At 43.0% G+C, this 11682-nt stretch overlaps 1 protein-coding gene and 1 non-coding gene across 2 annotated transcripts; one reads left to right on the top strand and one right to left on the bottom strand.

Annotated features, from left to right (window-relative positions):
• Nucleotides 1-599: 599 nt before the first annotated feature.
• On the bottom strand, nt 600-2698 carry LOC139580399 (uncharacterized). Its single transcript, XM_071409029.1, has one exon. The coding sequence runs from the start codon at nt 2629-2631 to the stop codon at nt 1420-1422; it is 1212 nt and encodes a 403-aa protein (XP_071265130.1). The 5' UTR covers nt 2632-2698; the 3' UTR covers nt 600-1419.
• An 8621-nt stretch (nt 2699-11319) lies between these two features.
• LOC139581966 (U5 spliceosomal RNA) lies at nt 11320-11435 on the top strand. Its single transcript, XR_011676295.1, has one exon. It is a non-coding gene; the product is annotated as a U5 spliceosomal RNA (small nuclear RNA).
• The last annotated feature ends 247 nt before the right edge of the window (nt 11436-11682 follow it).

Genomic DNA, 11682 nt, shown 5'->3' with positions numbered 1-11682 from the left:
TTGTATTTTATCCCTCGGACAGAGCCATGTGCCGAGGGACTAATGTCAAACTGTCATAACAGTTCACTTTAATATTTCAAATCATCTCAATAATGTTGTACACAATCTGTTGGATCACTTGATGTATTTGCATAACCATGGGCAGGGGGCCTAGGTTTTGGGTAAAGCCCCACCTGAGATAGCAACTTTACGGTGCATTATTATAAGCTATATGTCTAGGCCTCTATGTACGGTGGTCAAATGGTAGCGTAAGTTAGCGGTATAGCTGAGACAAACGCACCGTCTATAGTGGAGACTGTTTATCCCTGTTTTGGGATAGCCTAGGCCCTACAGATGTAGGATATTAATTTGATCACTCTTTTGTTGCTGAGAATTTTCCTGCACAGCAGGAAATGCAAACTTGTAGTGTATTTGAGTTTAAAAATGCTTGTAAAGTGTGTAATTTCCACTTAGACATTTCAGACTTGATTTGCCCTGACGAAAAATGTATCAACACCTACAAAAATATACATTTGCTGTAGCAAACTGGCTCAAATTAAGATCCTACCTGTATGCATCCTTCTTTCCTCCCATCCTTGAACAAATCACAGATACATGGCTTGCACTAAAATGTTTGTTTAATTGTGTGAAAATATACTTTGTTTTTACATTCGCCTACTTTGGAAAATCTGTATAAGGTCCTCATATTGCAAGCATTTCGGTTAGTCTGTTTTGTTGATATTCCCATTCCCTTTTTACTAGCCTATACGTTTAACCCTCTACGGGCGGTTTCGATGATGACGGCTGGATTCCAAAAGGATGCAAATATGTATTACGAGCCATACTTCACAGATAGCCTAAGTCATAGCGGTCAGCTTTTGGTTCCCCTTATGAGTAGGCTAATCTGGGGTCGTTTTTTTTTAACCTTTATTTAACTCGACAGTCAGTTAAGAACAAATTCTACCCCGGCCAAACCATTCCCTAACTCGGACGAGGCTGGGCCAATTGTGCGCCGCCCTATGGGACTCCTGATCACGGCCAGTTGTGATACAGCCCGGGATTGAACCTGGTCTGTAGTGACACCTCTAACACTGCTATGCAGTGCCTTAGACTGCTGCGCCACTCAGGATCCCCAACTGAGGATAAACTGAGGCCTATCTTCCTCCGTGTTCGAGAGACCGAGAGGGGCAGCCGTGGTGCTCTCCGAGGTGAAATTAAATATTTAAGAACAGATCAAAATGTTCCTCGTAACAACTTTTTAGGCACAGTTTTCTAATAGTATTATACTATATTTGTCAGGTAGGATGTTAGAAAGGCCTACAGGTCTAAGTACTCAACAACTGACACTCAATAACAACATTTTAGTTATTTTCCCACTGCTGGAAATTTGCCTGTGTAGCCTATTGTCTTTTGCCATATGTTCCAAATGTCACTTTGCTTTTAACTCATTCTGTGAGTTATGTCAATGTAGGTCAGAAGAGCATCTTTAAAAACTTTATAATGGCCATTAACTGCACTGTAAAATATGTTCTCAAAAGAAGGATAATGAGTTGAGAAGATGTCCTCTCTCTGTTGCTGAAGGTCAAGCTGGCCATCAAGGGGGTCATTCCCGAAGACCTTGGGGTGGGTAAGGCTTCCTCCGTGTCTGATGTAATCTGCTGCCAGGACGTTGGCTGGAGGGAGGAGATCTTGAGTGATTCTTGCTGCCTTTAGGTGGTTGGCAAACAAAACATCTGGAATGCCTTGGCGGGAAATGGTATGGGCATTCCATGCTGGAATTAAGTTTTCTATTCCAGTTGTGCAGCATCTTCTTGCAAATGAGGAGACGCAGAACTTGGTACACAGGTCATCAATGTCCAACAAACCATCGTTTGTCATGCTGCATAGTGCGTGCTTGATGGGGTCATTTACCCTGGCATTGATTTCAACCCACTTTCTCTCTGCTTCTTGATTCTGTCTGGATTCACTCTGAATGTAAGGGGGCCTGTTGATATTGGTGCGATGTGCTTGGAGGTTGTCTTGCTGGTATAGACACAGGTAGAATTCCTTACCGTAGTCAACACTTAACTGATCGAACAAGCCGTGTTTCAGACAGATGTCTCTGTAGATCTCATCATAAATGGTCAAGTTGTTCTTGATTGGCATTACTGAAAACCCCAAAATTTTGCCGCTGAAACTGTCAGATGCCAGAACTTCAGTTACACCAAAATCATTGAGCTTCTCATTTTGATCCATGTAAAGTTGTTGTCCCACATATTCTGCAGGGTACACATGAGGATTCATCTGGCTGGCGGTGCCCTCTCTTCGCATTTGAGTGTAGACTGGTTTCATCAGTATCTGTGCCTGTCTGACGCTTCTCTCTCCCAACCTGAAGCCAGCAGCTCTTAGCATACCTGTCATGACCTTCCTGCCACACACTGGTCCACTTCTAGTGACGGCTGCAACGATAGCATTTACACCTTCTCTTCCAAGTCGTGAGTAGTCATAGCGATGTATATCTCGTGCAGCGCAGAATTGATAGATGGACGAAGTGCTAGCTCCCCTCTCAATTCCGTATTGCGTCTCCAGAACATGTTTCACTTCGCTACATGTGTATCCTAATTCCTCTACTAACCTCCGAATTATGGTTTCATAATTATTAAGAACTGACATAGCTGAAAGTGATTCCAGCCAGACACTCTCTCATGAAGTTCTAATTGTGTGATCAACTGCAAAAGTAACTTTCCCTCCTTCCTAGACTCTCAAAAGCCATTGGAAGAGCAGACCAAGGTTCCTCCCCTCTGTCCTTCTCTCCCAATGGGTTTTGAGAAGGATGCGACTGGAGTTGATTTACACACACACACACACACACACACACACACACACACACACACACACACACACACACACACACACACACACACACACACACACACACACACACACACACACACACACACACACACACACACACACACACACACACACACACACACACACACACACACACACACACACACACACTCTATCTGTAACTCTAGCCTAAATGAAATTGTAGACCAGGCCTACACAACAAATTCTTCAGTGTTAAATTTAACACTGATCCAGTGTCTGTAGGGGTTCACACATTTCAGTGTTAAAGGTGCCACACAGTCACTCTGATTCCCATGTAAAATAGCCTTTTGACTAACCAAAATATCTTCCTGATAAAAATGCTTTGAATTTGTGAAACTGAAAAGACAGAGCGAGCGGGGTGCTAATAGGCTGACTGGGAGGAAAGCTCATGTTGACTGCAGTGGAGGCTGGTGGGAGGAGATTTAGGAGAACAGGCTCCTTGTAATGGTTGTAATGGAATTAATGAAATGGAGTCAAGCACATGGTTTCCATATGTTTGATGTGTTTGAAACCGTTCCATTTATTCCATTCCAGCCATTACAATGAGCCTGTCTTCCTATAGCTCCTTCCACCAGCCTCCTCTGGTTGACTGACAATTCTTTGAAACGCCTATGTCAAGCAACTTGGATGCAGTGTTGCAATGAGATAATGTGAAGCAACTTGGCTGATACACAAAGCAACTCAAACATTTGTTTATCCATCTTGTAGTTTATTGTAACAGCATCAATATAGACAAAATTATGATTGTATAATTTAGATAGCTATTTAAAGGGGATTGTCAGCACTGTTTTATCTAGCTAGCTCATCTAAAACAATTTCAGTTTGAATTGAGTGGGCATACTGCTCCAAAAACTGCATTCTGACACCATGTATTTAGTCTGTTTTGACTGACTGTTTGGCTTTCATTCCAACTCTTCCCACCACTGTGGATTATATTTATAGCCCTCTCATTAGTCTGAAGCCTCGGCTATGTGTTTGGCATGCTTACAACGTTTGCTAGCCTCTAACTTTGCAATCTGAACCCTCTGGTAAATGTGGATAAGTGTAATGTTAGCAAATACATGACATAGTAGATGGGGATCTGTGAAAAACACTCCTCGGCCTGAAGTGTCTCCACCTGCACTGCTGAATAGCTTTTCGGTGACGCGACTGGGTTAGACACTTAAGGAGGGCATTCATGTGTGTCTGCGACGGCAGAGGTCCTGGGTTCGAGCCTCTGTAGGAGGAAGCGCTAGTCGCTAAGCAAGCAGCACAACGTCCTTTACACTTCGTTCAAGTGAACATTGACAGCACAATTAATAAAATGCTTCTGTGTCCGAAATCTGTCTTGCCTACTGGTTACTAAAAGTATATACTCTGTACTTCAACCAGTATTTTCTATTTACAACATACTGTTTAGTAAAAGTGTATGCACTAAGTAAGAAATATCAACATACTAGGCATACTGAGATGATCTAATGTGCAATGGGGAATGTGCATAAAGATGGTAGAATTCAGATATGACCTCATTGTTTTAGCACTATCCACTGAGTTTTAAACTACGGTGACTGTGTGATTCAATGCACCATCTACTTTTTCACTTTCTCAAATTGCCGGTGTCTTGGAGATAGAATTGGGATCAAGTTTACTACTGTGCTAATGTATAATACAATAAATTAGTAATAGAGAGCAATCTACAATACGGCGAACTTAACAAAAAAAGGAATTTGTGGTAAGTGCATGGAGGCCGCCATCTTTATGCATGCATCTTTCCACCATTGGGTTGTTCCCTGTCATTCGTTCATTTTGGTCCACTGCATTCCCTTATGTGATTACCAGCTGCTGTCAAACTCAAGGTGAGTCTGAAAAGACGATTCTCTCCTCAATAGTGTGCAGTGAATTCATAGATGACATCCTGGCATTATAAAAAAATCCTGTTTATAAAACATGAATCACAAAAAAGCATAAATTCGGGTCAATGCAAGTTAACTTAATTCATTCCTGAGGGGCAATCATTTATGGATGGCAGGCATAGGATACAGTTAAACGGCAATAAACATACACTTAAAGGCCTTGAACAGTCAAAATCATGTGGTTCATCAAATTATATTTGGATGAAACCAGTTCAATGTAGGGTGACCAAAGTTTTTAAAATTATTGTTGCTTGTACATCGATAAGGTTAAATCAGAAAATGACGAGGGCCTCCCGGGTGGCGCAGTGGTCTAGGGCACTGCATCGCAGTGCTAGCTGCGCCACCAGAGTCTCTGGGTTCGCGCCCAGGCTCTGTCGCAGCCGGCCGCGACCGGGAGGTCCGTGGGGCGACGCACAATTGGCACAGCGTCGTCCGGGTTAGGGAGGGTTTGGCCGGTAGGGATATCCTTGTCTCATCGCGCTCCAGCGACTCCTGTGGCGGGCCGGGCGCAGTGCGAGCTAACCAAGGGGGCCAGGTACACGGTGTTTCCTCCGACACATTGGTGCGGCTGGCTTCCGGGTTGGAGGCGCGCTGTGTTAAGAAGCAGTGTGGGGCAGCTGTGTTAAGAAGCAGTTGGGTTGTGCTTCGGAGGACGCATGGCTTTCGACCTTCGTCTCTCCCGAGCCCGTACGGGAGTTGTAGCGATGAGACAAGATAGTAATTACTAGCGATTGGATACCACGAAAAATTGGGGAGAAAATGGGATAAAATTTTTAAAAAAAGAAAGAAATTTTTTTTCTTCAGAAAATGACTAGTTTCATCATCTGAAGTCAGATTCTATATTGGCTTATTGGGGGCAGCTGTAACAGGCATGGGTGGCTTCAGGGAGGGGCTTGATGGTGCTGAAGCCCCCCTCAAGAATAGGTCTAGCATCCCCTTTAGCACCCCCAAGAATAGGTCTAGCATCCCCTTTAGCACCCCCAAGAAAATAATGTACGTGTCCAGGCATGTACACCATATATTGCAAGCACCCCTTCATAGCAACCAAGCCACCCCTACATAGCAACCAAGCCACCCCTCAGCTAACCCAGTGAAAAATGACTGGTGCCAGTAACCGAAAGGTTGCTGGATCAAATCCCCGAGCTGACAAGGTAAAAATCTGTCGTTCTTCCCCTGAACAAGGCAGATAACCCACTGTTCGCTGTCATTGTAAGTAAGAATTTGTTCTTAACTGACTTCCCTAGTTAAATAAAGGTTTAAAAAAAGAAGAAAAAAAAGAGGCTACCATACTCAAGGGGCCTGTTCTTGCCTGCCACTGCAAAGGTTACTGGAGGTGCCTGAAAGAGATCCTGGAGGGAAATTGGAGGAGCTTAACCTCTCAACCCCGAGTCAGCATTTAGTGAGGGCTTCCCCTGACAGTTGGTTGGCTAGCCTATTTATAACAAACGTGTGTGTGTTTTAGGAAACAGGGGATCACTGCTGAACACAGCAAGGGCTTCCCCTGGGCTGGCTGGCTGGTTGGCTGGACTAACGTGGTGTGTGTGTGTGTGCGCTCTTTAGGAAACAGGCAGGGATTACCGCAGTAGATACATGTGTGTGTGGAAGGAAACACAATGAAAAGTATTTCTAAATGTTGATATGTTAGTTAGCTTGTGCTAACTCAGGGTTGAGAGGTTAACTGTTTGTTTTGGACAAGCTTTAAGCTCCTCCAATTTCCCCCCAGGCACCTTTGCAGTGGCAGGCAAGAACAGGCCTCTTGCATATTGTAACCTCTTTTTATATATATATATATATATATATATATATTTTTTACCTTTATTTAACTAGGCAAGTCAGTTAAGAACAAATTCTTAGTTACAGTACTACTGTATCAAACACTATATCTCACTATCTCCTAGCCATCCCAGAGACAGATATTTTAACATGGATGCCATTTTGAATTACAGTGTCATGTAAATACATCATAATGCAGAAACCTTTAATGTCCATAATCTCTAAATATATGGTTCTGGTCCCACCTGGCAGTAGAGTCTGTAGAGGGGTACAGCAGTGTAGGACATGCCTATCATCCCCACACCATCTTGTTCCTCTTTCTCCACTCATCATCCTGCTGCTTGGCCTGCCCTTCCGACTCTTGACCCCTCGAGATCTTGGAGCAGCATATGGACTCAAGGACGTGGATGGGCAATAGCATAACAACAGTGGGTTTATAAGTACATAAATCCAATCAATTAATTAAATGAATAAGTTCAAGCTTCAGTCCAGTCAGATACAGCTCCTATTTGTATTTTTCAGGTATCCCCATTAGTTGTTGCCAAGGCAGCAGCTACTCTTCCTGGGGTCCAAACATATTAAAGCACTTAACATTACATAAAAACAAAAGCTAAAACAGTACATCATATAAGATTATGACACCACTACATATCTACAGTAAAACATGTTTGATACCCCCATACAAGAATATCCCAATGTATGCGTATGCATGTGTCTGTACCTTCTCCGGAATGGCGCCGGAGGAGATGACTGCCGTTTTACGGGCTCCTAACCAACTGTGCTACTTCGCATTTTTTGGAGCTCATTTTGTACATAATGTTGCTACTACTGTCTCTTATGACCGAAAAGAGCTTCTGGAGATCAGAACAGCGATTACTCACCTCGAACTGGATGAAGATTTTTTTCTTTAATGAGTCCGACACCAAGGATATACTGCTTCTCAGAGACCAGGCCCAAATCCCTCTCATTTACGTGAAGAAAAGACGGAAATACAGAGGGCGGAGGTCTGGGTGCCTTGTGTGAGAATTCGTCGGCGAGTGGGTAAACCATCACTACCCTCTATTATTGGCCAACGTGCAATCGTTGGAAAACAAACAGAACAATCTACAATTGAGACTATCCTACCAACGGGATATTAAAAACTGTAATATCTTATGTTTCACCGAGACTTGGCTGAACAATGACATGGATAATATGGAGCTGGCTGGCTTCTCCGTTTTTTTGGCAGGACAGAGCAGCTACGTCTGGTAAAACGAGGGGCGGGGGTGTGTGTCTATTTGCAATAACTGCTGGTGCGCAATGTCTAATATTAAAAAAGTCTCGAGGTATTGCTCGCCTGAGGTAGAATACCTCATGATAACCTGTAGACCACACTATCTACCAAGAGAGTTCACATCTATATTATTTGTAGCCGTCAATTTACCACCACAAACCGATGCTGGGAATAAGACCGCACTCAACGAGGCCATAAGCAAACAGGAAAATGCTCATCCGGAAGCGGTGCTCCTAGTGGCCGGGGACTTTAATGGAGGCGAACTTAAATCCGTTTTACCTCACTTCTACCAGCATGTCAAATGTGCAACCAGAGGGAAAAAAAACTCTAGACCACCATTACTCCACACACAGAGACGCAGATTTTGAGGATCTGGCATTGGTCCCCAGATCCTCAAAATGTTCTACAGCCGCACCATCGAGAGCATCCTGACCAATTGCATTACCGCCTGGTATGGCAACTGCTGGGCATCTGACCGTAAGGCGCTACAAATGAAATCAAGTTTATTTTATTTATTTATTTTATATAGCCCTTCGTACATCAGCTAATATCTCGAAGTGCTGTACAGAAACCCAGCCTAAAACCCCAAACAGCAAGCAATGCAGGTGTAGAAGCACGGCGGCTAGGAAAAACTCCCTAGAAAGGCCAAAACCTAGGAAGAAACCTAGAGAGGAACCAGGCTACAGAGGGTAGTGCGTACGGCCCAGTACATCACTGGGGCCAAGCTTCCTGCCATCCAGGACCTATATATTAGGCGGTGTCAGAGGAAGGCCCCAAAAATTGTCTAAGACTCCAGTCACCCAAGTCATAGACTGTTCTCTCTGCTACCACACGGCAAGCGGTACCCGGAGCGCCAAGTCTTGGATCAAAAGGCTCATTAACAGCTTCTACCCCCAAGCTATAAGACTCCTTGGAATGTTTAGGTGGTTTAAACTAACCAATTGGCCACCCGGACTATTTACATTGACCCCCCCCCCCCCCCTTTCTTTTTACACTGTTACTACTCGCTGTTTATTATCTATAGTCACTTTACAAATTACCTTGAGTAACCTGTACCCCTGCACATTGACTCAGTACCGGTACCCCCTGTATATAGCCTCCACAGTGACTCAGTACCGGTACCCCCTGTATATAGCCTCCACATTGACTCAGTACTGGTACTCCCTGTATATAGCCTCCACATTGACTCAGTACCGGTACCCCCTGTATATAGCCTCCACATTGACTCAGTACCGGTACCCCCTGTATATAGCCTCCACATTGACTCAGTACCGGTACCCCCTGTATATAGCCTCCACATTGACTCAGTACCTGTACCCCCTGTATATAGCCTCCACATTGACTCAGTACCGGTACCCCTGTATATAGCCTCCACATTGACTCAGTACCGGTACCCCCTGTATATAGCCTCCACATTGACTCAGGACCGGTACCCCCTGTATATAGCCTCCACATTGACTCTGTACCGGTACCCCCTGTATATAGCCTCCACATTGACTCAGTACCAGTACCCCCTGTATATAGCCTCCACATTGACTCAGTATCGGTACCCCTGTATATAGCCTCCACATTGACTCAGTACCGGTACCCCCTGTATATAGCCTCCACATTGACTCAGTACCGGTACCCCCTGTATATTGCCTCGTTATTGTTATGTACATTTCTTGTGTTGCTTTTTGATTGTTTTTTTAACTTTCGTTTATTTAGTAAATATTTGATTAACTCTATTTATTTTAATGCATTGTTGGTTAAGGGCTTGTAAGTTATCATTTCACCGGCAACGTCTACACCCATTGTATTCGGCACGTGACAAATCACATTTTATTTGATGTGTGTGTCTCTATCTGGGTTCAAGCTTCAGTCCAGTCAGATACTGCTCCTATCTCGCGTTACCTGGGGGTGAAAACATGAAATGTGTTAACTTTAATGTTTCTGAACTAGCTAAACCTTGGCTTCATGTTGATCTCTGATTGGTTCAGGGATAGATTTGGCTAAACTGACAGCACCACCGCAGCAGTCTAACTAAATAGTGCCGGTTCACTGCACTACAATAACCTGTCACTATTGTAAAGACACAGATAAAACGGGACTTAATTATAAAGCATTGTTGGTAAAGGAAGAAAGACATCTCGCTAGCTAGCAAGACAAAAAATACCTTTAAGGCTAGGGTATTCTCAATACAGCCAATTTGATAGAGCATTGACAACCCCCCTTGGATAGATTAGACTACAGTGAGGCTACTAGAACAGGTCTTGGTGAGAATGTCCACTGTCAAGATGGATCCTCAATGTATATTGTCTAATGAAATAAACACATTTTGCCATAAACATTACATAGGCTAAACTTACATTTCGGTGGGAGTGGATAACTAAACATTTTTACTTTACCAAACAACTATGGGAAAGGGGCATCTTAAAAGACCAGCCATAACCTATTCGCTCATTTAAACTGGTACATTCTTAATGAACAGTGCTATCACAATCTCTGACATTTTTGAAAACAAATACTCAAAGGCGCGCACCTTGTGATTTCAGTTGCGCGCAATCACCTATGTGCCATGCCAGCCGCGGTAACAGGTTTTGCGATACCAAACCAACGAAATACAAGAGGTAAACGTATCCAAATAAATTATAGCCTAATAGTAACCAGACTATGGTGTTTGTTATAACAAAATATCTTAAAAATACAATGTTAACTCGCTTTAGTGATATTATAGGTAGCAAACAATTTGTTTGTGGGGAGAAACCGAGGAAATTAGTTCATGTACATCGTCATCGCCATACAGTAATCGGTCTTGCCTTGGAATGTTTAGGTGATTTGGGTAGACTTCTCTGTAAGGCTAGTGGGCTTCATACTATACTTCGCTGTGGTTTTCAGGGCAATAGGCTATCACCTGTAGTAAAGTAATCCACTAGTCAAACACCTGTTAAGACACGTTGTTAGACCATTTTACACCAAAACGTTCATCATGGAGTTATGTTTGGTCTTCAAAATGTATACATTGTTGCAGAGTGATGACACGCAATTGTAAAGCACAACGGTTACATGCTGACACCCCTTCCTGCTTCTCACGCCTGGCTTGTGAAGACGTTGCTTGCAGGGTCTCAACTGCGCATGCTCCATGTAGAAGCGTTGTAATTTCGTCCTGTCAAAATTTACAAATTGAACATCGTTTCCGAGTTTGATAGATTTTTGATGGTAGTTAAACTGTTACACCAACGTAGTTCTCCCTATTTGCTCAAATTACACAGCCGTTGCAGATGAGATTAACAAATGAAGGGGACAAACCAGGAAATGATTTGTGTAATGCCCAGCGTGCATTTCGTTTACGTGAAGAAATAATGAAGTTACAAAGTATGACACTTACCAAACGTCTCTCTTAATTTGCATTGTTGGACTGTAATATCTCTGTGTTCTGTCGGCGGTATAGAGCAGTATAGAGCTTTGATGTTTATTATTTTTTATTAACCATGACCCTGAATAGTAAAGCCGAGAACAGGCTGTGAATGGTTTTAGTGAATCTGTAGTACACTCTGGTTTCTCTTCAGATCGCATAAATCTTTCGCCTTTTACTAAAGATTTCCGTGGAGAGGAACATTATGAGTATCAACTAATTTTTTGATGCCCGGCCTCACGGCTGGGCTTCCTACACTTGTTAATAATAATAATATTCTGTATGTAGTTAATGTTGACCTGTTTTTTTATATATTTTTATTTCATCTTTATTTAACCAGGTAGGCTAGTTGAGAACAAGTTCTCATTTACAACTGCGACCTGGCCAAGATAAAGCTGTGCAACACAAACAGAGTTACACATGGAATAAACAAACATATGATCAATAATAAAATAGAAAAAGTCTATATACAGTGTGTGCAAGGGAGGTAAGGCAAT

Source organism: Salvelinus alpinus, chromosome 7, assembly GCF_045679555.1.
Source record: "Salvelinus alpinus chromosome 7, SLU_Salpinus.1, whole genome shotgun sequence".
Taxonomy (NCBI): domain Eukaryota; kingdom Metazoa; phylum Chordata; class Actinopteri; order Salmoniformes; family Salmonidae; genus Salvelinus; species Salvelinus alpinus.
Note: the sequence above shows the minus strand (reverse complement) of the source record. Positions and strands in the feature narration are given on the sequence as shown.